The sequence below is a fragment of the Pseudophryne corroboree genome, chromosome 6 (genome assembly GCF_028390025.1).
Source record: "Pseudophryne corroboree isolate aPseCor3 chromosome 6, aPseCor3.hap2, whole genome shotgun sequence".
Lineage (NCBI taxonomy): Eukaryota > Metazoa > Chordata > Amphibia > Anura > Myobatrachidae > Pseudophryne > Pseudophryne corroboree.
The window spans coordinates 843,242,591-843,270,410 of record NC_086449.1 but is presented as its reverse complement, the minus strand read 5'-3'; the positions used below and the strand labels follow the sequence as shown (position 1 = coordinate 843,270,410).

General features: G+C 46.6%; 1 protein-coding gene across 21 annotated transcripts in view; it reads right to left on the bottom strand.

Moving 5' to 3' along the window:
- EPS8 (EGFR pathway substrate 8, signaling adaptor) overlaps positions 1 to 27,820 on the bottom strand; it is a 611,221-nt gene that overhangs the window by 195,818 nt on the left and 387,583 nt on the right. For all 21 annotated transcript variants that reach the window (XM_063929435.1, XM_063929440.1, XM_063929438.1 and 18 more), the window contains 4 exons: positions 25,775 to 25,849; positions 25,504 to 25,652; positions 22,006 to 22,189; positions 9,181 to 9,212 (listed from right to left, as the gene is read on the bottom strand). In XM_063929435.1, the coding sequence (XP_063785505.1) occupies positions 9,181 to 9,212; positions 22,006 to 22,189; positions 25,504 to 25,652; positions 25,775 to 25,849 (440 nt within the window). The remainder of the gene's footprint in view (positions 1 to 9,180; positions 9,213 to 22,005; positions 22,190 to 25,503; positions 25,653 to 25,774; positions 25,850 to 27,820) is intronic.

Here is a 27,820-nt window from a genome sequence, read left to right as displayed (position 1 = left end):
AGATCACACCAGGACTACAGGATGTGTAATAATGAGATTGTGTCACCATGTTACAGATCACACCAGGACTACAGGATGTGTAATAATGAGATTGTGTCACAGTGTTACAGATCACTCCAGGACTACAGGATGTGTAATAATGAGATTGTGTCACCGTGTTACAAATCACACCAGGACTACAGGATGTGTAATAATGAGATTGTGTCACCATGTTACAGATCACACCAGGACTACAGGATGTGTAATAATGAGATTGTGTCACAGTGTTACAGATCACACCAGGACTACAAGATGTCTAATAATGAGATTGTGTCACCGTGTTACAAATCACAACACGACTACAGGATGTGTAATAATGAGATTGTGTCACCGTGTTACAGATCACACCAGGACTACAGGATGTGTAATAATGTAATAATGAGATTGTGTCACCATGTTACAGATCACACCAGGACTACAGGATGTGTAATAATGAGATTGTGTCACAGTGTCACAAATCACAGCAGGACAACATGATGTGAAATAATGAGATTGTGTCACCGTGTTACAAATCACACCAGGACTACAGGATGTGTAATAATGAGATTGTGTCACAAAACACACCAGGACTACATGATGTGTAATAATGAGATTGTGTCACCGTGTTACAGATCACACCAGGACTACAGGATGTGTAATAATGAGATTGTGTCACCGTGTTACAGATCACACCAGGACTACAGAATGTGTTATAATGAGATTGTGTCACTGTGTTACAAAACACACCAGGACTACAGGATGTGTAATAATGAGATTGTGTCACCGTGTCACAAATCACACCAGGACTACAGGATGTGTAATAATGACATTGTGTCACAAATCACACCAGGACCACAGGATGTGTAATAATGAGATTGTGTCACAGTGTTACAGGTCACACCAGGACCACAGGATGTGTAATAATGAGATTGTATCACAGGTCACACCAGGACTACAGGATGTGTAATAATGACATTGTGTCACCGTGTCACAAATCACACCAGGACTACAGGATGTGTAATAATGAGATTGTGTCACAGTGTTACAGGTCACACCAGGACTACAGGAAGTGTTATAATGAGATTGTGTCACAGTGTCACAAATCACACCAGGATTACAGGATGTGTAATGATGAGATTGTGTCACAGTGTTACAAATCACACCAGGACTACAGGATGTGTAATAATGAGATTGTGTCACAAATCACACCAGGACTACAGGATGTGAAATAATGAGATTGTGTCACCGTGTCGCAGATCACATCAGGACTACAGGATGTGTAATAATGAGATTGTGTCACAGAGTCACAAATCACACCAGGACTACAGGATGTGTAATGATGAGATTGTGTCACAGTGTTACAAATCACACCAGGACTACAGGATGTGTAATAATGAGATTGTGTCACAGTGTCACAAATCACACCAGGACTACAGGATGTGTAATGATGAGATTGTGTCACAGTGTCACAAATCACACCAGGACTACAGGATGTGTAATAATGAGATTGTGTCACAAATCACACCAGGACTACAGGATGTGTAATGATGAGATTGTGTCACAGTGTTACAAATCACACCAGGACTACAGGATGTGTAATAATGAGATTGTGTCACCATGTTACAGATCACACCAGGACTACAGGATGTGTAATAATGAGATTGTGTCACCATGTTACAGATCACACCAGGACTACAGGATGTGTAATAATGAGATTGTGTCACCGTGTTACAAATCACACCAGGACTACAGGATGTGTAATAATGAGATTGTGTCACCATGTTACAGATCACACCAGGACTACAGGATGTGTAATAATGAGATTGTGTCACCATGTTACAGATCACACCAGGACTACAGGATGTGTAATAATGAGATTGTGTCACCATGTTACAGATCACACCAGGACTACAGGATGTGTTATAATGAGATTGTGTCACCGTGTTACAGATCACACCAGGACTACAGGACGTGTTATAATGAGATTGTGTCACCATGTTACAGATCACACCAGGACTACAGGATGTGTAATAATGAGATTGTGTCACCGTGTTACAGATCACACCAGGACTACAGGATGTGTTATAATGAGATTGTGTCACAGTGTTACAAATCACACCAGGACTACAGGATGTGTAATAATGAGATTGTGTCACCGTGTTACAGATCACAGCAGGACTACAGGATGTGTAATAATGAGATTGTGTCACCGTGTTACAGATCACACCAGGACTACAGGATGTGTAATAATGAGATTGTGTCACCGTGTTACAGATCACACCAGGACTACAGGATGTGTTATAATGAGATTGTGTCACAGTGTTACAAATCACACCAGGACTACAGGATGTGTAATAATGAGATTGTGTCACAGTGTTACAGATCACTACAGGATGTGTAATAATGAGATTGTGTCACCATGTTATAGATCACACCAGGACTACAGGATGTGTAATAATGAGATTGTGTCACCGTGTTACAGATCACACCAGGACTACAGGATGTGAAATAATGAGATTGTGTCACAGTGTTACAGATCACACCAGGACTACAGGATGTGTAATAATGAGATTGTGTCACAGTGTCACAAATCACACCAGGACTACAGGATGTGTAATAATGAGATTGTGTCACCGTGTTACAGATCACACCAGGACTACAGGATGTGTAATAAAGAGATTGTGTCACCATGTTACAGATCACACCAGGACTACAGGATGTGTAATAATGAGATTGTGTCACCATGTTACAGATCACACCTGGACTACAGGATGTGTAATAAAGAGATTGTGTCACCATGTTACAGATCACACCAGGACTACAGGATGTGTAATAAAGAGATTGTGTCACCATGTTACAGATCACACCAGGACTACAGGATGTGTAATAAAGAGATTGTGTCACCATGTTACAGATCACACCAGGACTACAGGATGTGTAATAATGAGATTGTGTCACAGTGTCGCAGATCACACCAGGACTACAGGATGTGTAATAATGAGATTGTGTCACCGTGTTACAAATCACACCAGGACTACAGGATGTGTAATAATGAGATTGTGTCACCGTGTTACAGATCACACCAGGACTACAGGATGTGTAATAATGAGATTGTGTCACAGTGTTACAGATCACACCAGGACTACAGGATGTGTAATAATGAGATTGTGTCACCATGTTACAGATCACACCAGGACTACAGGATGTGTAATAATGAGATTGTGCCACAGTGTTACAGATCACACCAGGACTACAGGATGTGTAATAATGAGATTGTGTCACAGTGTTACAGATCACACCAGGACTACAGGATGTGTAATAATGAGATTGTGTCACCATGTTACAGATCACACCAGGACTACAGGATGTGTTATAATGAGATTGTGTCACCGTGTCGCAGATCACACCAGGACTACAGGATGTGTAATAATGAGATTGTGTCACCATGTTACAGATCACACCAGGACTACAGGATGTGTAATAATGAGATTGTGTCACAGTGTTACAGATCACACCAGGACTACAGGATGTGTAATAATGAGATTGTGTCACCATGTTACAGATCACACCAGGACTACAGGATGTGTAATAATGAGATTGTGTCACCGTGTTACAGGTCACACCAGGACTACAGGATGTGTAATAATGAGATTGTGTCACCGTGTTACAAATCACACCAGGACTACAGGATGTGTAATAATGAGATTGTGTCACCATGTTACAGATCACACCAGGACTACAGGATGTGTTATAATGAGATTGTGTCACCGTGTCGCAGATCACACCAGGACTACAGGATGTGTAATAATGAGATTGTGTCACAGTGTTACAGATCACACCAGGACTACAGGATGTGTAATAATGAGATTGTGTCACCATGTTACAGATCACACCAGGACTACAGGATGTGTAATAATGAGATTGTGTCACCATGTTACAGATCACACCAGGACTACAGGATGTGTAATAATGAGATTGTGTCACCATGTTACAGATCACACCAGGACTACAGGATGTGTAATAATGAGATTGTGTCACCATGTTACAGATCACACCAGGACTACAGGATGTGTAATAATGAGATTGTGTCACAGTGTTACAGATCACACCAGGACTACAGGATGTGTAATAATGAGATTGTGTCACCATGTTACAGATCACACCAGGACTACAGGATGTGTAATAATGAGATTGTGTCACAGTGTTACAGATCACACCAGGACTACAGGATGTGTAATAATGAGATTGTGTCACCATGTTACAGATCACACCAGGACTACAGGATGTGTAATAATGAGATTGTGTCACCATGTTACAGATCACACCAGGACTACAGGATGTGTAATAATGAGATTGTGTCACAGTGTTACAGATCACACCAGGACTACAGGATGTGTAATAATGAGATTGTGTCACAGTGTTACAGATCACACCAGGACTACAGGATGTGTAATAATGAGATTGTGTCACCATGTTACAGATCACACCAGGACTACAGGATGTGTAATAATGAGATTGTGTCACCATGTTACAGATCACACCAGGACTACAGGATGTGTAATAATGAGATTGTGTCACAGTGTCACAAATCACACCAGGACTACAGGATGTGTAATAATGAGATTGTGTCACCGTGTTACAAATCACACCAGGACTACAGGATGTGTAATAATGAGATTGTGTCACTGTGTTACAAATCACAACATGACTACAGGATGTGTAATAATGAGATTGTGTCACAGTGTCACAAATCACACCAGGACTACAGGATGTGTAATAATGAGATTGTGTCAGTGTCACAAATCACACCAGGACTACAGGATGTGTAATAATGAGATTGTGTCACCGTGTTACAAATCACACCAGGACTACAGGATGTGTAATAATGGGATTGTGTCACCATGTTACAGATCACACCAGGACTACAGGATGTGTAATAATGAGATTGTGTCACAGTGTCGCAGATCACACCAGGACTACAGGATGTGTAATAATGAGATTGTGTCACCGTGTTACAAATCACACCAGGACTACAGGATGTGTAATAATGAGATTGTGTCACCGTGTTACAGATCACACCAGGACTACAGGATGTGTAATAATGAGATTGTGTCACCATGTTACAGATCACACCAGGACTACAGGATGTGTAATAATGAGATTGTGTCACCGTGTTACAGATCACACCAGGACTACAGGATGTGCAATAATGAGATTGTGTCACAGTGTCACAGATCACACCAGGACTACAGGATGTGTAATAATGAGATTGTGTCACCGTGTTACAAATCACACCAGGACTACAGGATGTGTAATAATGAGATTGTGTCACTGTGTCACAGATCACACCAGGACTACAGGATGTGTAATAATGAGATTGTGTCACAGTGTTACAGATCACACCAGGACTACAGGATGTGTAATAATGAGATTGTGTCACCATGTTACAGATCACACCAGGACTACAGGATGTGTAATAATGAGATTGTGTCACCGTGTTACAAATCACACCAGGACTACAGGATGTGTAATAATGAGATTGTGTCACCATGTTACAGATCACACCAGGACTACAGGATGTGTAATAATGAGATTGTGTCACCGTGTTACAGATCACACCAGGACTACAGGATGTGTAATAATGAGATTGTGTCACCGTGTTACAAATCACACCAGGACTACAGGATGTGTAATAATGAGATTGTGTCACAGTGTTACAGATCACTACAGGATGTGTAATAATGAGATTGTGTCACCATGTTACAGATCACACCAGGACTACAGGATGTGTAATAATGAGATTGTGTCACCGTGTTACAAATCACACCAGGACTACAGGATGTGTAATAATGAGATTGTGTCACAGTGTTACAGATCACTACAGGATGTGTAATAATGAGATTGTGTCACTGTGTCACAGATCACACCAGGACTACAGGATGTGTAATAATGAGATTGTGTCACAGTGTTACAGATCACACCAGGACTACAGGATGTGTAATAATGAGATTGTGTCACAGTGTTACAGGTCACACCAGGACTACAGGATGTGTAATAATGAGATTGTGTCACCATGTTACAGATCACACCAGGACTACAGGATGTATAATAATGAGATTGTGTCACCATGTTACAGATCACACCAGGACTACAGGATGTGTAATAATGAGATTGTGTCACCATGTTACAAATCACACCAGGACTACAGGATGTGTAATAATGAGATTGTGTCACCGTGTTACAAATCACACCAGGACTACAGGATGTGAAATAATGAGATTGTGTCACCATGTTACAGATCACACCAGGACTACAGGATGTATAATAATGAGATTGTGTCACCATGTTACAGATCACACCAGGACTACAGGATGTGTAATAATGAGATTGTGTCACCATGTTACAAATCACACCAGGACTACAGGATGTGTAATAATGAGATTGTGTCACCATGTTACAGATCACACCAGGACTACAGGATGTATAATAATGAGATTGTGTCACCATGTTACAGATCACACCAGGACTACAGGATGTGTAATAATGAGATTGTGTCACCATGTTACAAATCACACCAGGACTACAGGATGTGTAATAATGAGATTGTGTCACCATGTTACAAATCACACCAGGACTACAGGATGTGTAATAATGAGATTGTGTCACCGTGTTACAGATCACATCAGGATTACAGGATGTGTAATAATGAGATTGTGTCACAGTGTTACAGATCACACCAGGACTACAGGATGTGTAATAATGAGATTGTGTCACAGTGTTACAAATCACACCAGGACTACAGGATGTGTAATAATGAGATTGTGTCACCGTGTTACAAATCACACCAGGACTACAGGATGTGTAATAATGAGATTGTGTCACAGTGTTACAGATCACTACAGGATGTGTAATAATGAGATTGTGTCACCATGTTACAGATCACACCAGGACTACAGGATGTGTAATAATGAGATTGTGTCACCATGTTACAGATCACACCAGGACTACAGGATGTATAATAATGAGATTGTGTCACCGTGTTACAGATCACACCAGGACTACAGGATGTGAAATAATAAGATTGTGTCACCGTGTTACAGATCACACCAGGACTACAGGATGTGTAATAATGAGATTGTGTCACCGTGTTACAGATCACACCAGGACTACAGGATGTGTAATAATGAGATTGTGTCACCGTGTTACAGATCACACCAGGACTACAGGATGTGTAATAATGAGATTGTGTCACAGTGTTACAGATCACACCAGGACTACAGGATGTATAATAATGAGATTGTGTCACCATGTTACAGGTCACACTAGGACTACAGGATGTGTAATAAAGAGATTGTGTCACAGTGTTACAGATCACACCAGGACTACAGGATGTGTAATAATGAGATTGTGTCACCGTGTTACAAATCACACCAGGACTACAGGATGTGTAATAATGAGATTGTGTCACCGTGTTACAAATCACACCAGGAAAACACACATTTGAGAATATTTTATTGTGCGGAGTTGTATATTCGTATATAGACAGGACAGATGATATTTCTATTGTTTTTACGATTTGATTTTAGTAAGAAATGTGTAACTTTGTATTTGCAGAATAAAGATAATTTACAGAGAATCAGCGATTGAGGTTTCTCCGTCTCATACACCACGTTGGAGTTTATAGATATAAGAGTAGTCGTGGCGTATGAGACGGCCCGGGCGATCAGTGTAACGTGCTCTAATCAGTGGACGCCTGGGTCACGGACTATTACAGGCTCGGTGAACAATTTCTCGATAAACAAGAATCAGGGGATTTTTTAAATAGAATTGTAGGAGCATTGGGTTGATTTGGCAATTGCTCGTTATTGCTGTGATTGGCTGTGAATATGTACAGTTAGGGCTATGAGAATCAGGAGACATGCAGAATTATACGGAGCAGGTATTAGGGCATCGACATGGAGGCAGAGGGCTGGAGTTTGGAGTTAGGTCTCTGACATCCCAGGAGGTTTGGGGGATACCAAGATTAAACGCATTAAGGAGATCTACAAATTCCTGTGACAAGAACAGAGGTAACGGGTCAGTAATGGGCACAGACGGTTCCAGACATCTAATAACAATCAGCAGTTTGGCTCACAGTCCACACAAAGGACTTCAGTGCTGGACCCTGTGGAGAATCGTCAGACTAGAGAAAGGGGCAACGAGGAATCGATTTGTAAAGAGAAGAGATGACCCATTAAGGAGCTGAATGATTCCTACATGAGGGTAGAAGAGATAATTATTCCGCACATGCACAGTAAGAGCAGCTTAGTCTTCCCCCATCCTATACTGAAATGTGGCTGATACCCCAATATACCCAAAGACCTTCTGGCTGAGGGTCCTGTTTAAAATGCTCAATAAAATCCAAGCGCCTTGTTCCTTGCAATGGACACTCCACAGGACACCCACGATCCACAAACTGGGACACTAAACACTATCATTGCAGTCTGGGAATCGCTGGCGCAGTATCATGGAGGTCATTATATTGTATTCACCTCTATTGCTAGAAAAATGACACAGAAACAGAACAAGAAGCACTTGGACCATCCAGGCTGCCCAAACTCCCGCACACACTAGGGTTCATTTTCTTTGTCAGGAGACAATTTCCCTACCTGTATATTTTTGGATTGTGGGAGGGTAACCAGAGTACCTGGAGGGAACCCACGCAAGTATGGGGAGAATATACAAACTCCACACAGTTATAGCCATAGTGGGAATCGAACCCATGAGCTCAGTGCTGTGATGCAGCAATGCTAACCACTACATCTACTGTAGTGTTCCTTTACCTCCCCTTTGTGGGATTATGGCCCTTAGTGTCACTAGTTTAGTACATCTGTGCGGCTATTGGTTTAGCACAACGGTAAAAGGCTATCTCTATCATCAGGCCAGTAACGAGATAACGAAGCAAGATTGTGATTAAACAGTAAGAGAGAGAATGAATTAGCTGAAGTGGGAACATTCCAGCGACAAGATATAAAAGGTGTCTGCGAAGAGGAAAACGTGCAAATCTCGCTCGTGTTACAGAGTAGTGACCGTTTCTCCACAGTGTAATAGTGAACCAACATATATCCGCTACTTATTCCCAGGCCTAGACCCATAGTGTACCCAACGTCACTCTACACATACCTGTGCGGAGAGTAGCTCGGAACCTGGGAAAACTGCAAGAGAAAAGCAGAACACATTCTCCAATCAATAATATAATAATAATAGTAATTAGCTACATTTATTACTACACGTAACCCCAAACTCCCATGGCGCCTCCTCCCCCATCAGGTAGGTGGCCATCCACTACTCAGACTTGTCTGAACTGCAGATCACATCAGATTTCTCTTGAACTCTCTCCCGGGAGCTTCCCGGAAATCAGATCGGACCCTGGCTTTAATTTTCACTACATTCACTTCAGATATATCTGATACACACATGCTACATGCGATTGATCTGATGCTGCTGCTGCCGCCGCGTTCTGTGGTTGGCGGGAGTGGTCAGGGAGATGCCAGTCAAGTGACGCTTCAGATGACTGATCAGATACATCTGAAGTAAAATAACCACTCCGATGTGCACCTGAGTTCTTCAGATTCAGAGAAATAGTTGGGGCAGCCCCAGAGATCTGTAGTTCAGACATATCTGACACGGGAGTGCGAAGCGGATCTGAAGAGCCATCCGATGTGACACTGTTCTTCAGATTTGATGGTTAGATGCGTCTAAATCTGAAGAAAACTGCCCAAATCGGACTAGTGGGTGGGGGGCCTTTAGACGGGTGGTCTTCAGTATGCCGGCTGTCGGGATCCCGGCGCACAGTATACCGGCGCCGGAATTCCGACAGCCAGCATACCGACACTTATTCTCCCTCATGGGGGGTCCTCGACCCCTCTGGAGGGAGAATAAAATAGCGTGCGCGCCACCGTGCCCGCAAGGGGCTCATTTGCGCTCGCCACACTGTCGGTAAGCCGGCGGTCGGGCTCCTGGCGCCGGTATGCTGGTCGCCGGGAGCCCGACCACCGGCATACCATACCACACCCCTTTAGACAGGAGCCCTATCCCACTTCATAGGCTGAATGTAATAGGATGGGATTTTTCCACTTACCAACAAAACCAATCCCCAGAATAGTAGAACAGGTTTAGACTGGCGATTTCTGTAGAAGCGTGCGCAGATCAGCGAGATCCGTGCATGCTTCTGTATGGAACAGTAAGAAAAGTGTTAAAAAAATAAGATTTTACTCACCGGTAAATCTATTTCTCGTAGTCCGTAGTGGATGCTGGGGACTCCGTAAGGACCATGGGGAATAGACGGGCTCCGCAGGAGACAGGGCACTCTAAGAAAGAATTAGGTCTACTGGTGTGCACTGGCTCCTCCCTCTATGTCCCTCCACCAGACCTCAGTTAGAGAAACTGTGCCCGGAAGAGCTGACAGTACAAGGAAAGGATTTTGGAATCCAGGGTAAGACTCATACCAGCCACACCAATCACACCGTATAACTCGTGATAAACTTACCCAGTTAACAGTATGAACAATAACAGAGCATCAGACAACCTGATGCAAACATAACATAACCCATATTTAAGCAATAACTATACACAAGTATTGCAGAAGAAGTCTGCACTTGGGACGGGCGCCCAGCATCCACTACGGACTACGAGAAATAGATTTACCGGTGAGTAAAATCTTATTTTCTCTAACGTCCTAGTGGATGCTGGAGACTCCGTAAGGACCATGGGGATTATACCAAAGCTCCCAAACGGGCGGGAGAGTGTGGATGACTCTGCAGCACCGAATGAGCAAACACAAGATCCTCCTCAGCCAGGGTATCAAACTTGTAGAACTTAGCAAACGTGTTTGATCCCGACCAGGTAGCAGCTCGGCAAAGCTGTAATGCCGAGACCCCTCGGGCAGCCGCCCAAGAAGAGCCCACCTTCCTTGTGGAATGGGCTTTTACTGATTTTGGATGCGGCAATCCAGCCGCAGAATAAGCCTGCTGAATCGTGTTACAGATCCAGCGAGCAATAGTTTGCTTTGAAGCAGGAGCACCCAGCTTGTTGGATGCATACAGGATAAACAGAGAGTCAGTTTTCCTGACTCCAGCCGTTCTGGCTACATAAATCTTCAAAGCCCTGACCACATCTAGTAACTTGGAATCCTCCAAGTCATGAGTAGCCACAGGCACCACAATAGGTTGGTTCAAATGAAAAGATGACACCACCTTCGGCAGAAATTGCGGACGAGTCCGTAATTCTGCCCTGTCCATATGGAAAACCAGATAGGGGCTTTTACATGACAAAGCCGCCAATTCTGACACACGCCAAGCCGAAGCTAAGGCCAATAGCATGACCACTTTCCACGTGAGATATTTTAACTCCACGGTCTTAAGTGGCTCAAACCAGTGAGATTTCAGGAAACTCAACACCACGTTAAGATCCCAAGGTGCCACTGGTGGCACAAAAGGGGGCTGAATATGCAGCACTCCCTTTACAAACGTCTGAACTTCAGGAAGAGAAGCCAGTTCCTTTTGAAAGAAAATGGATAGGGCCAAAATCTGGACCTTGATGGACCCTAATTTTAAGCCCATAGTCACTCCTGACTGTAGGAAGTGAAGGAAACGGCCCAGCTGGAATTCCTCTGTAGGGGCCTTCCTGGCCTCACACCAAGCAACATATTTTCGCCATATACGGTGATAATGTTTTGCTGTCACGTCTTTCCTAGCCTTTATCAGCGTAGGAATAACTTCATCCGGAATGCCTTTCTCCGCTAGGATCCGGCGTTCAACCGCCATGCCGTCAAACGCAGCCGCGGTAAGTCTTGGAAAAGACAGGGCCCCTGTTGCAACAGATCCTGTCTGAGAGGCAGAGGCCATGGGTCCTCTGTGAGCATTTCTTGCAGTTCCGGATACCAAGTCCTTCTTGGCCAATCTGGAACAATGAGTATTGTTCTCACTCCTCTTTTCCTTACGATTCTCAGCACCTTGGGTATGAGAGGAAGAGGAGGAAACACATAGACCGACTGGAACACCCACGGTGTCACTAGAGCGTCCACAGCTATCGCCTGAGGGTCTCTTGACCTGGCGCAATACCTTTGTAGCTTTTTGTTTAGGCGGGATGCCATCATGTCCACCTGTGGCAGTTCCCATCGATTTGTAATCTGTGTGAAGACTTCTTGATGAAGTCCCCACTCTCCCGGGTGGAGGTCGTGCCTGCTGAGGAAGTCTGCTTCCCAGTTGTCCACTCCCGGAATGAACACTGCTGACAGTGCTTGCACGTGATTCTCCGCCCAGCGAAGAATTGTGGTGGCTTATGCCATCGCCACCCTGCTTCTTGTGCCGCCCTGGCGGTTTACATGAGCCACTGCGGTGATGTTGTCTGACTGAATCAGCACCGGTTGGTTGCAAAGCAGAGGCTCCGCTTGACTCGGGGCGTTGTATATGGCCCTTAGTTCCAGGATATTGATGTGCAGACAAGTCTCCTGACTGGACCACAGCCCCTGGAAGTTTCTTCCCTGAGTGACTGCCCCCCACCCTCGGAGGCTTGCATCCGTGGTTACCAGGATCCAGTCCTGTATGCCGAACCTGCGGCCCTCGAGAAGGTGAGCACTCTGCAGCCACCACAGAAGAGACACCCTGGCCCTGGGGGATAGGGTGATCAGCCGATGCATTTGAAGATGCGATCCGGACCACTTGTCCAACAGATCCCACTGAAAGGTCCTCGCATGGAACCTGCCGAAGGGAATGGCTTCGTATGACGCCACCATCTTTCCCAGGACTCGTGTGCATTGATGCACCGACACCCGTTTTGGTTTTAAGAGGTCTCTGACCAGAGTCACAAGCTCCTGGGCCTTCTCCTCCGGGAGAAACACCTTCTTCTGGTCTGTGTCCAGAATCATGCCCAGGAAGGGCAGTCTCGTCGTAGGAATCAGCTGCGACTTTGGAATATTCAGAATCCAGCCATGCTGTAGTAAAACACCTCCCGAGAGTGTGCTACGCTGATCAGCAACTGCTCTCTGGACCTCGCCTTTATGAGGAGATTGTCCAAGTATGGGATAATTGTGACTCCTTGCTTCCGCAGGAGCACCATCATTTCCGCCATTACCTTGGTAAATATTCTCGGTGCCGTGGACAGACCAAACGGCAACGTCTGGAATTGGTAATGACAGTGCTGTACCACAAATCTGAGGTACTCCTGATGAGGTGGATAAATGGGGACATGCAGGTAAGCATCCTTTATGTCCAGAGACACCATAAAATCCCCCTCTTCAAGGCTCGCAATAACCGCCCTGAGCGATTCCATCTTGAACGTGAACATTTTCAGGTAAATGTTCAGGGATTTTAAATTCAATATGGGTCTGACCGAACCGTCCGGTTTCGGAACCACAAACATTGTGGAATAGTAATCCCTTCCCTGTTGAAGGAGGGGAACCTGTACCACCACCTGCTGGAGATATAATTTGTGAATTGCCGCTAACACTACTTCCCTTTCTATGGGGGAAGCTGGCAGGGCCGATTTGAGGTAACGGTGAGGGGGCATCATTTCGAATTCCAGCTTGTATCCCTGAGACACAATCTGTATAGCCCAGGGATCCACCTGTGAGCGAACCCACTGGTGGTTGAATTTTCGGAGACGCGCCCCCACCGCTCCCGGCTCCACCTGTGGAGCCCCAGCGTCATGCGGTGGATTTAGTGGAAGCCGGGGAGGACTTCTGTTCCTGGGAACTAGCTATATTGTGCAGCTTCTTTCCTCTACCCCTGCCTCTGGCAAGAAAAGACGCACCTCGGACTTTCTTGCCTCTTTGCGATCGAAAGGACTGCATTTGGTAATACGGTGCTTTCTTAGGCTGTGAGGGAATATATGGCAAAAAATTTGACTTCCCAGCCGTAGCTGTGGAAACTAGGTCCGAGAGACCGTCCCCAAATAATTCCTCACCCTTATAAGGTAAAACCTCCATGTGCTTTTTTGAGTCGGCATCACCTGTCCATTGCCGAGTCCACAGGACCCTTCTGGCAGAAATTGACATTGCATTTATTCTAGAGCCCAGTAGGCAAATGGCATCCCTCATATATAGGACAGCGTCTCTTATATGCCCCAGGGTCAGTAATATAGTATCCTTGTCCAAGGTATCAAGTTTCTCAGACAGAGTATCAGTCCATGCTGCTACAGCACTACACATCCAGGCCGACGCAATTGCTGGCCTCAGCAGCGTACCAGAATGTGTATAAACGGACTTCAGGATACCTTCCTGCTTCCTATCTGCAGGATCCTTTAGGGAGGCCGTATCCTGTGACGGCAGAGCCACCTTCTTAGATAAGCGTGTCAAAGCTTTGTCTACCCTAGGGGAGGATTCCCAGCGTAACCTGTCCGTTGGCGGGAAAGGATACGCCATAAGCAACCGTTTGGAAATCTGCACTTTCCTATCTGGAGATTCCCAAGCTTTTTCACATAACTCATTTAACTCATGTGAAGGGGGAAAAGTCACTTCTTGCTTTTTCTCCCCATACATATAAACCCTCTTGTCAGGGACAGAGTTTACCTCTGAAATGTGCAATACATCCTTCATTGCTATAATCATGTAACGGATGGCTTTAGTCATTTTAGGCTGCAACTTTGCATCATCGCCACTGGAGTCAGAATCCGTGTCGATATCTGTGTCAACAATCTGGGATAGTGGGCGCTTCTGAGACCCTGACGGCCTCTGCGCTGTAGGATCAGGCATTGGGTTGAGACCCTGACTGTCCCAAGGCTTCAGCTTTATCCAACCTTTTATGCAAGGAGTTTACATTATCATTTAACACCTTCCACATATCCATCCAATCAGGTGGCGGCGCCGTCGGCGGTGACCCCACATTCATCTGCACCTGCTCTGCTTCCACATAGCCTTCCTCGTCAAACATGTCGACACAATCGTACCGACACACCACACACACAGGGGATGCTCTATTTGAGGACAGACCCCCCACAAGGCCTTTTGGAGAGACAGAGAGAGAGTATGCCAGCACACACCCCAGCGCTATATGACCCAGGAATTACATAGTAACTTAGTGTTTACCCAGTAGCTGCTGTATTAGTGATTTTGCGCTAAATTTATGTGCCCCCCCCCCCTCTCTTTTTACCCTCTTTCTACCGTGATTCTGCAGGGGAGAGCCTGGGGAGCTTCCTCTCAGCGGAGCTGTGGAGAGAAAATGGCGCTGGTGAGTGCTGAGGAAGAAGCCCCGCCCCCTCAGCGGCGGGCTTCTGTCCCGCGATTTTGTGCAAAATAATGGCGGGGGCTCATGCATATATACAGTGCCCAGCTGTATATATGCTCTTTTTATGCCAGAGGTACTTAATTGCTGCCCAGGGCGCCCCCTCCTGCGCCCTGCACCCTACAGTGACCGGAGTGTGCGGGTTAATGTGGGAGCAATGGCGCACAGCTGCAGTGCTGTGCGCTACCTCATATGAAGACAGGAGTCTTCTGCCGCCGCTTTTGACGTCTTCTTACTTCTCTCGCCGGCTTCTTGCTTCTGGCTCTGCGAGGGGGACGGCGGCGCGGCACTGGGATCGGACGACCAAAGGTGAGTTCCTGTGTTCGATCCCTCTGGAGCTAATGGTGTCCAGTAGCCTAAGAAGCATGACCTATCCGCAGTTAGTAGGTTTGCTTCTCTCCCCTCAGTCCTACGTAGCAGAGAGTCTGTTGCCAGCAGATCTCTCTGAAAATAAAAAACCTAACAAAATACTTTCTTATTAGCAAGCTCAGGAGAGCTCACTGAACAGCACCCAGCTCTGTCCGGGCACAGATTCAAACTGAGGTCTGGAGGAGAGGCATAGAGGGAGGAGCCAGAGCACACCAGTAGACCTAATTCTTTCTTAAAGTGCCCAGTCTCCTGCGGAGCCCGTCTATTCCCCATGGTCCTTACGGAGTCTAGGACGTTAGAGAAATAAATAAATGACGTGCAGCCCCCCCCACAAAAAAAAAAAAGCAGAACCAGTATTTATTGTAACCCCCGGCATGCTACATGGATGGAAGAGGACAGATCTTCTCAGGATTTTTGGTGAGTATATTTTTTGATAAAACAGGTACCCTAATAGATTCTACTTGTACAAGGGGAGGTGAATGGTGGCGCGGGATGCAGGTAAGTGTGTGTGAGTGTGTAAATGTGTAAATAACCTTTTACTTTCTAGGTGTGTGTCTTGTCTTTTTTTGGGTATTTCTTTTGTTGTGGAACTACAGGTACCAGCAGGCCCTTTAATTCCCCACATGCTGGTACTTGTGGTTCTCCAAGTACCAGCATGCGGGGGAGGCTTTCTGAGACTTGTAATTCCACAGCAACAGACAATATTCTTTTTAACACTTTCACGGCTATCAGCCCGGCACCCACCGCCCAGCTCCACCCCTGGCCCTTGGGAGCCTGGAGGGGAGGGGGGGCCCCTTGATTTAGGGGTCCCCACTCCCTCAGGGAACCCCAGCCAGGGGTGACTAGTTGAAGGGAGTGATGCTTTGGCTGCAGGGACCTATATAAAAGTGTCCCCCGGCTGTGGCATCACCTCCCTGGCTAGTGGAGCCCGGTGCTGGTTTCATAAATACGGGGACCCCTACATCTTTTCTCCCTCATATTTTTGCAACCAGGACCGGTCCAAGAGCCAGAGGCTGGTTATGCTTAGGAGGGGGACCTGCACGTTGTTTTTTTCCACATTTTTAACACTTTCTTTAATGTTCCATACAGAAGCATGCACGGCTCTCACTGGTCTGTGCACGCTTCTTACAGTCATAAAAACATGACCTAAAATCGCACGTTTCTTCACTAAAAACCGCAAATAATCGCACGCGAATTCCATTTTAACCTTAAAATTCGCACATCTACCCCCATGACAGTCTCAGAGATAACCAATGGGAGGATGTCTAAGAATATCTTCTCTCCCACCTCATTGCACACTGCTGTGTTACCCTCCTTCCATTACTCCACTGGTCACTACACTGCACAGCCACACAACTACTCCACTCTGACAACCCAGCCCATCACAACTACTCTACTCTGACAACCCAGCCCACACAACTACTCCATCTGACAATCCAACCCACACAACTACTCTACTCTGACAACCCAGCCCACGCAACTACTCCACTCTGACAACCCAGCCCATCACAACTACTCTACTCTGACAACCCAGCCCACACAACTACTCCATCTGACAATCCAGCCCACACAACTACTCTACTCTGACAACCCAGCCCACGCAACTACTCCAGTCTGACAACCCAGCCCATCACAACTACTCCATCTGACAACCCAACCCACACAACTACTCTACTCTGACAACCCAGCCCACGCAACTACTCCACTCTGACAACCCAGCCCACGCAACTACTCCATCTGACAATCCAACCCACACAACTACTCTACTCTGACAACCCAGCCCACACATCTACTCTACTCTGACAACCCAACCCACACAACTACTCCATCTGACAACCCAACCCACACAACTACTCCATCTGACAACCCAACCCACACAACTACTCCATCTGACAACCCAACCCACACAACTACTCCATCTGACAACCCAACCCACACAACTACTCCACTCTGACAATGCAAACCACACAACTACTCCACTCTGACAACCCAACCCACGCAACTACTCCATCTGACAACCCAACCCACACAACTACTCCATCTGACAATCCAGCCCACACAACTACTCTACTCTGACAACCCAGCCCACGCAACTACTCCACTCTGACAACCCAGCCCATCACAACTACTCCACTCTGACAACCCAGCCCATCACAACTACTCCATCTGACAACCCAACCCACACAACTACTCCATCTGACAACCCAACCCACACAACTACTCCACTCTGACAATGCAAACCACACAACTACTCCACTCTGACAACCCAACCCACGCAACTACTCCATCTGACAACCCAACCCACACAACTACTCCATCTGACAATCCAGCCCACACAACTACTCTACTCTGACAACCCAGCCCACGCAACTACTCCACTCTGACAACCCAGCCCATCACAACTACTCCATCTGACAACCCAACCCACACAACTACTCCACTCTGACAACCCAGCCCATCACAACTACTCTACTCTGACAACCCAGCCCACACAACTACTCCATCTGACAATCCAACCCACACAACTACTCTACTCTGACAACCCAGCCCACGCAACTACTCCACTCTGACAACCCAGCCCATCACAACTACTCCATCTGACAACCCAACCCACACAACTACTCTACTCTGACAACCCAGCCCACGCAACTACTCCACTCTGACAACCCAGCCCATCGCAACTACTCCATCTGACAATCCAACCCACACAACTACTCTACTCTGACAACCCAGCCCACGCAACTACTCCACTCTGACAACCCAGCCCATCACAACTACTCCATCTGACAATCCAACCCACACAACTACTCTACTCTGACAACCCAGCCCACACATCTACTCTACTCTGACAACCCAACCCACACAACTACTCCATCTGACAACCCAACCCACACAACTACTCTACTCTGACAACCCAGCCCACGCAACTACTCCACTCTGACAACCCAGCCCATCACAACTACTCCATCTGACAATCCAACCCACACAACTACTCTACTCTGACAACCCAGCCCACACATCTACTCTACTCTGACAACCCAACCCACACAACTACTCCATCTGACAACCCAACCCACACAACTACTCCATCTGACAACCCAACCCACACAACTACTCCATCTGACAACCCAACCCACACAACTACTCCATCTGACAACCCAACCCACACAACTACTCCACTCTGACAATGCAAACCACACAACTACTCCACTCTGACAACCCAGCCCACGCAACTACTCCATCTGACAACCCAACCCACACAACTACTCCATCCGACAACCCAACCCACGCAACTACTCTACTTTTACAAGCCAACCCACGCAACTACTCCACTGTGACAACCCAGCCCACACAACTACTCTACTCTGACAACTCAGCCCACGCAACTACTCCATCTGACAACCCAACCCACACAACTACTCCATCTGACAACCCAACCCACACAACTACTCTACTCTGACAACTCAGCCCACACAACTACTCCACTCTGACAACCCAGCCCATCACAACTACTCCATCTGACAACCCAACCCACACAACTACTCTACTCTGACAACTCAGCCCACATAACTACTCCACTCTGACAACCCAGTCCTCACTACAATGTACAGCCATGCTAGGTCCAACGTGTGTCTACCTTGGCAAATACTAGGTTAAATGGCCACCCTGGTGCACACTACTTTAGCAGGCTGTCCATCAATCCCCATTAGGGGGTCCCAAAGCAATACATACAGCCCCCCATCCCATACCTGGCTACACTATCTTCCATAACACAATGCACTATGTAGCTTCTCAGCATAAGCACAACATCCATTGCAGTGGTACACACTCACGACACAACACTCCTACCTCTGCCTCTCCTCTGACACAACATCCATTGCAGTGTTACACACACGACACTGAGCAATCCCACATTACCTCTGCCTCACCACTGACACAGCATCCATTGCAGTGTTACACACACGACACAACACCCCCACCTCTGCCTCACCTCTGACACAACATCCATTGCAGTGTTACACACACGACACAACACCCCCACCTCTGCCTCACCTCTGACACAACATCCATTGCAGTGTTACACTCACGACACAACACTCCTACCTCTGCCTCTCCTCTGACACAACATCCATTGCAGTGTTACACTCACGACACAACACTCCTACCTCTGCCTCTCCTCTGACACAACATCCATTGCAGTGTTACACACACGACACAACACCCCCACCTCTGCCTCACCTCTGACACAGCATCCATTACAGTGTTACACACACTACACAACACCCCCACCTCTGCCTCACCTCTGACACAACATCCATTGCGGTGTTACACACACGACAACACCCCCACCTCTGTCTCACCTCTGACACAACATCCATTGCAGTGTTACACACACGACACAACACCCCCACCTCTGCCTCACCTCTGACACAACATCCATTGCAGTGTTACACTCACGACACAACACCCCCACCTCTGCCTCTCCTCTGACACAGCATCCATTGCAGTGTTACACACACGACACAACACCCCCACCTCTGCCTCACCTCTGACACATCCATTGCAGTGTTACACACACGACACAACACCCCCACCTCTGCCTCACCTCTGACACAACATCCATTGCAGTGTTACACACACGACAACACCCCCACCTCTGCCTCACCTCTGACACAACATCCATTGCAGTGTTACACACACGACACAACACCCCCACCTCTGCCTCACCTCTGACACAACATCCATTGCAGTGTTACACTCACGACACAACACTCCTACCTCTGCCTCAACATCCATTGCAGTGTTACACACACGACACAACACCCCCACCTCTGCCTCACCTCTGACACAACATCCATTGCAGTGTTACACACACGACACAACACCCCCACCTCTGCCTCATCTCTGACACAGCATCCATTGCAGTGTTACACACACTACACAACACCCCCACCTCTGCCTCACCTCTGACACATCCATTGCAGTGTTACACACACTACACAACACCCCCACCTCTGTCTCACCTCTGACACAACATCCATTGCAGTGTTACACACACGACAACACCCCCACCTCTGCCTCACCTCTGACACAACATCCATTGCAGTGTTACACACACGACAACACCCCCACCTCTGCCTCACCTCTGACACAACATCCATTGCAGTGTTACACACACGACACAACACCCCCACCTCTGCCTCACCTCTGACACAACATCCATTGCAGTGTTACACACAGGACACAACACCCCCACCTCTGTCTCACCTCTGACACATCCATTGCAGTGTTACACACACGACACAACACCCCCACCTCTGCCTCACCTCTGACACAACATCCATTGCAGTGTTACACACACGACAACACCCCCACCTCTGCCTCACCTCTGACACAGCATCCATTGCAGTGTTACACACACTACACAACACCCCCACCTCTGCCTCACCTCTGACACATCCATTGCAGTGTTACACACACTACACAACACCCCCACCTCTGTCTCACCTCTGACACAACATCCATTGCAGTGTTACACACACGACAACACCCCCACCTCTGCCTCACCTCTGACACAACATCCATTGCAGTGTTACACACACGACACAACACCCCCACCTCTGCCTCACCTCTGACACAACATCCATTGCAGTGTTACACACACGACACAACACCCCCACCTCTGCCTCACCTCTGACACAACATCCATTGCAGTGTTACACACAGGACACAACACCCCCACCTCTGTCTCACCTCTGACACATCCATTGCAGTGTTACACTCACGACACAACACTCCTACCTCTGCCTCTCCTCTGACACAACATCCATTGCAGTGTTACACACACGACACAACACCCCCACCTCTGCCTCACCCCTGACACATCCATTGCAGTGTTACACACACGACACAACACCCCCACCTCTGCCTCACCTCTGACACAACATCCATTGCAGTGTTACACACACGACAACACCCCCACCTCTGCCTCACCTCTGACACAGCATCCATTGCAGTGTTACACACACTAAACAACACCCCCACCTCTGCCTCACCTCTGACAAAACATCAATTGCAGTGTTACACACAGGACACAACATCCCCACCTCTGCCTCACCTCTGACACAACATCCATTGCAGTGTTACACACACGACAACACCCCCACCTCTGCCTCACCTCTGACACATCCATTGCAGTGTTACACACACGACACAACACCCCCACCTCTGTCTCACCTCTGACACAACATCCATTGCAGTGTTACACACACGACACAACACCCCCACCTCTGTCTCACCTCTGACACATCCATTGCAGTGTTACACACACGACACAACACCCCCACCTCTGTCTCACCTCTGATGACACACTTTTAGCGTCTGGATTTTGTTGAAGCTCGGACACATTTGCTACAGATTCCACCAAGTGATTCTGTTCTTGCTCTTTAGGTATCCCAACAAAGGATAACAAAGGTGGTTCCCAAGCATTCCTGAATCGTGGGATATATGGGGGGATGAACTTTTCCTTAGGCCATTCCATCCTACACCGGAAACCAAAGAACAATAATAATTTCGGAAATTACCATTATTTTCATTTCCATGACATACCCCATGGTATCAGTAACTGATGGGTCATCTCTAGTGTAGCTGAGCAGAGAGAGTATATACTGAGGTATATACCATGTACAGTACATACATATCCACCATACTCTATGGGGTAAATTTACTAAGATGGGAGTTCTATTTAAGATGGGATGTTGCCAATAGCAAGTTAGCAACCAGTCTGATTCTACTTCTTATTTATTTAGCACCTTCCAGAAGATAATACCTGGCATCTGACTGGTTGCCCATCTTAAATAGAACCTCCATTTTAGTAATTTTACCCCTAAATATATATGTAGTGTATGCATGTGTGTGTGGAGTCACACTATACCTACCTGAGGCTGCAGCATTGTATAGGAGGAAGAGTCACACACTATGGGTGTAATACAGCCGCGGGTGTTCTTGCTGCTGCCATTGCTATCTGTTACCGTATGCAGTTGCGATTATACGCTAATATGGGCAGAAGCTAACCTGGGAATAGTGACTGTCATGTTTAAATACAGAAAGGAGGATCACAAATTATAGGTGATCTATGGTGTGGTGATTACCTGCAGAAATAATCACCAATAATGTTTTCAAGTGACTGTGTGTATATATATATATATATATATATATATATATATATATTTGTATTCTCTCAGCTTAGATGTGACAAAATAGCTGACTGGCAATGTCCTGCGTTTAACCTCCATGCATCTAGGTTGTAAGAGAGAGAGTAGGCTCTGTCTTATCTACAGACCATAAAGTATGACATGTGCAATGACCATACTGGAGGTTATAAATATGGATAAGAGGGAGATGTCAGGGAAAGCACAGTTTCTCCTGTGAGCTGACCTCAGAATTGTATATTGTCCAAAATATAAATTATCTGTGGCCTGGGACCCTGACATGAAGTTGTAAAAGGGGATTGCATTTCTACATCAAAAGCAGACATTGCTAAGCTCTGGACATTGAGGTCTGATAAGCCCAATTTGTTTGTTATGTCAACAGGGGGGCTCTGTAAACAGACCAGGGAAGGGTGATCAAATGTCCTGATTGGAATGCTCAGGAATCCTATTTTCTGGCTAATGTCATAAACCTCTAAAACGTCAAAGCCACAATTCCAGGCTTAGGAAGATGTGACACCCAGAGCCCAGACCTCACTCTCTTTGAAAGAGATTCATACAGTATGCCTTTGGGCTACACCCCCTCCCCCCTGCCTGCTGCCAAGCACCAAGAATGTAAAAATGGTGTATGTTTAGTGTCCATCAGGGAAGTAGTTAAAAATCCCAAAGGGAGGGGGCCTGCTGGAGCTGAGGACTATATCGGTCTCTCACACTGGAACACAAAGTGCTTCTCTTGGGGACTCAACTTATATGTTGGAGATGACCTGAGTTATTCTGTGAATCTCCCCCACACCAGAATCACCTAAGTTTGTTTAAGTGAGTTAAGGTTTCTGTATTTTTTATTTATTTTCATTTGTTGAGATTGCTGTATTCTGTGTGTGTTTTTGAAATTGATTAGTAGTCTTTGTAACCTTTTTGTAACTAAAGCTCTGAAGTATTCTTGAAATGAAATATCTAATTTTAGTTCTGATTCTGTGATTCTTATGAACTCAGGGCCGTGTGGCTCACGTCTACCTACTTTTCAAAGCATTGCAGTGTGTGTGTTACAGGTAGAAGCTAAAGACGCCTGCAATGTCCGTAATACGTTGAAAAGTCTTTGCTGGTGGCAGCTAAGGTATTTGATTAATCCCGTGTGTCCAAAAGTGAACCCCACGTCGCATGTGGCAATTCTCAAATTGACATATTTGTGGAATTGGCCGGCAGCGTCGTGACAGTGATGTTCACCAATGTCGCATCATTTCCGTCTGATGGCGAACAACTGCTGATATATCGGTACCATTGATGGGTCATCACACAGAGTCTGAGTGTCTCTGGAGATGCGCAGCCTGAGCTGCTCTCCCGGGACACTGATGGCGCTCCAGTAGCTAGTAAGATCGCAACTGCTAATTTATGCATGCCCAGTCTGAACAGACATGACACGCCTGCATTTATCTAACCAGTCCCTGTCTTCCGCAATCACTACCTGCAGCTCATACGCATGCACAGTAAGAAAACATTGACCGATGTGCATACAATAGGAGCTTTGCGGCAACATCTGAATTAGGCCAGGGAAGTAGGTGAAATTACACTATGGGCGTGATGTACTAATGGAAAAATGTGGTGAAACACCCGTTTTCGGGGGTTTTACCGCATTTTTAAATGTACTAAGACCCCACCGCCGGTTTTTCGCTGCCCAGGGTATCGTCATCTCTGGATGGCGATACCCTATAGAAGCCTATGGGCTTCTTATCGCCGGCCGCCACAACCCGCCGCCTCCGCTGCAGTAGGTGGCGAGGGGCGGCAATGTATCTTAATGCATCCCGCCCTATATATATTGCCGGTTTGTAGGAGGAGAAGTTACACCAGATACCAGGGGAGAAGAAGGAATCACACACACTATATACCTTCCGAGAAGTAGGAGGAATCACACACACACTATATACCTTCCCGGGGGAGAAGAAGGAATCACATGCACTATATACCTTCCCGGGGGAGAAGAAGGAATCACACACACACTATATACCTTCCGAGGAGTAGGAGGAATCACACACACTATATACCTTCCGAGGAGTAGGAGGAATCACACACACTATATACCTTCCGAGGAGTAGACGGAATCACACACACACTATATACCTTCCGAGGAGTAGGAGGAATCACACACACTATATACCTTCCGAGGAGTAGGAGGAATCACACACACTATATACCTTCCGAGGAGTAGGAGGAATCACACACACTATATACCTTCCGAGGAGTAGGAGGAATCACACACACTATATACCTTCCGAGGAGTAATCACACACACACTATTTACCTTCCCGGGCGAGAAGAAGGAATCACATGCACTATATACCTTCTGGGGAGAAGGAGGAGTCACACACACTATATACCTTCTGGGGAGAAGGAGGAGTCACACACACACACAGTATATACCTTCCGGGGTAGAAAGTGAAGTCACACTGGGCTTGGAGAGAGATAAAGTATCAGCCACTCCCCTCCTTACTGCCACGTCACAGGCTGTGTTTGGAAAAATGACAGTATGAGCCGATTGGCTGGTACTTTATCTCTCCCCAAAGCTCTGTACACCTCCCCTTAGGGTTTAAGGCTCCAGACTGATAATTTGTGTACAGAACGCTTCCACGTTTACAAGACATTACAAAGGTTACCTTGATTTGCTCCACGTGTCGCCCAGTGATAACCACAACTGTTTCTCTTTGTGGTTAAGTACAAAATGTAGAAAATCTATGGCATCCTTTATTAACAGAGGGCTGAGAACGGTCGCTGCCAGCTGTGAATCGCCTGTCGCCTCCACAATCTAAGAAACATGTCACAGTAAGTGGTGGACTCGCAGCAGATGATACAATATTCCATAATATATACAGAAATCACTTATAATGCACAAAGGACAAACACCAGGAACATTGTAATGCCATTTACCATATTTAAAGGTGTGAAGAGAAAATGCACCAATTCACCAGCGCTGGGATTCTGTATGTGGGACTTCAGTTTGGCCTGTAAGAAACACACATTAATCCATTTCCCCAAAGCCCAGCCTCTGAGTATTACCCCTCACATCCACTGATCTACACACTGTAACGCTCTCCGTCTCTTCTCTACGGGGTTATCTGATTACTGTGTAGTTACTGTCATGTCTGCATTACTGCCAGTGCACTGCGTTCTCCTATTTACTACCTCATACACCCGGGACGTACACGCTGTAAGACGCTCTCCGTCTCTTCTCTACGGGGTTATCGGATTACTGTGTAGTTACTGTCATGTCTGCATTACTGCCAGTGCACTGCGTTCTCCTATTTACTACCTCATACACCCGGGGCGTACACGCTGTAAGACGCTCTCCGTCTCTTCTCTACGGGTTATCCGATTACTGTGTAGTTACTGTCATGTCTGCATTACTGCCAGTGCACTGCGTACTCCTATATACTACCTCATACACCCGGGGCGTACACACAGTAAGACGCTCTCCGTCTCTTCTCTACGGGGTTATCTGATTACTGTGTAGTTACTGTCATGTCTGCATTACTGCCAGTGCACTGCGTTCTCCAATTTACTACCTCATACACCCGGGGCGTACACGCTGTAAGACGCTCTCCGTCTCTTCTCTACGTGGTTATCTGATTACTGTGTAGTTACTGTCATGTCTGCATTACTGCCAGTGCACTGCGTTCTCCTATATACTACCTCATACACCCGGGGCGTACACACTGTAAGACGCTCTCCGTCTCTTCTCTACGGGGTTATCCGATTACTGTGTAGTTACTGTCATGTCTGCATTACTGCCAGTGCACTGCGTTCTCCTATTTACTTCCTCATACACCCGGGGCGTACACACTGTAAGACGCGCTCCGTCTCTTCTCTACGGGGTTATCTGATTACTGTGTAGTTACTGTCATGTCTGCATTACTGCCAGTGCACTGCATTCTCCTATTTACTACCTCATACACCCGGGGCGTACACACTGTAAGACGCTCTCCGTCTCTTCTCTACGGGGTTATCTGATTACTGTGTAGTTACTGTCATGTCTGCATTACTGCCAGTGCACTGCGTTCTCCTATTTACTACCTCATACACACAGGGCGTACACGCTGTAACGCTCTCCGTCTCTTCTCTACGGGTTTATCTGATTACTGTGTAGTTACTGTCACGTCTGCATTACTGCCAGTGCACTGCGTTCTCCTATATACTACCTCATACACCCGGGGCGTACACACTGTAAGACGCTCTCCGTCTCTTCTCTACAGGGTTATCTGATTACTGTGTAGTTACTGTCATGTCTGCATTACTGCCAGTGCACTGCGTTCTCCTATTTACTACCTCATACACCCGGGGCGTACACACTGTAAGACGCTCTCAGTCTCTTCTCTACGGGGTTATCTGATTACTGTGTAGTTACTGTCATGTCTGCATTACTGCCAGTGCACTGCGTTCTCCTATTTACTACCTCATACACCCGGGGCGTACACACTGTAAGACGCTCTCCGTCTCTTCTCTACGGGGTTATCTGATTACTGTGTAGTTACTGTCATGTCTGCATTACTGCCAGTGCACTGCATTCTCCTATTTACTACCTCATACACCCGGGGCGTACACACTGTAAGACGCTCTCCGTCTCTTCTCTACGGGGTTATCTGATTACTGTGTAGTTACTGTCATGTCTGCATTACTGCCAGTGCACTGCGTTCTCCTATATACTACCTCATACACCCGGGGCGTACACACTGTAAGACGCTCTCCGTCTCTTCTCTACGGGGTTATCTGATTACTGTGTAGTTACTGTCATGTCTGCATTACTGCCAGTGCACTGCGTTCTCCTATTTACTACCTCATACACCCGGGGCGTACACACTGTAAGACGCTCTCCGTCTCTTCTCTACGGGGTTATCTGATTACTGTGTAGTTACTGTCATGTCTGCATTACTGCCAGTGCACTGCATTCTCCTATTTACTACCTCATACACCCGGGGC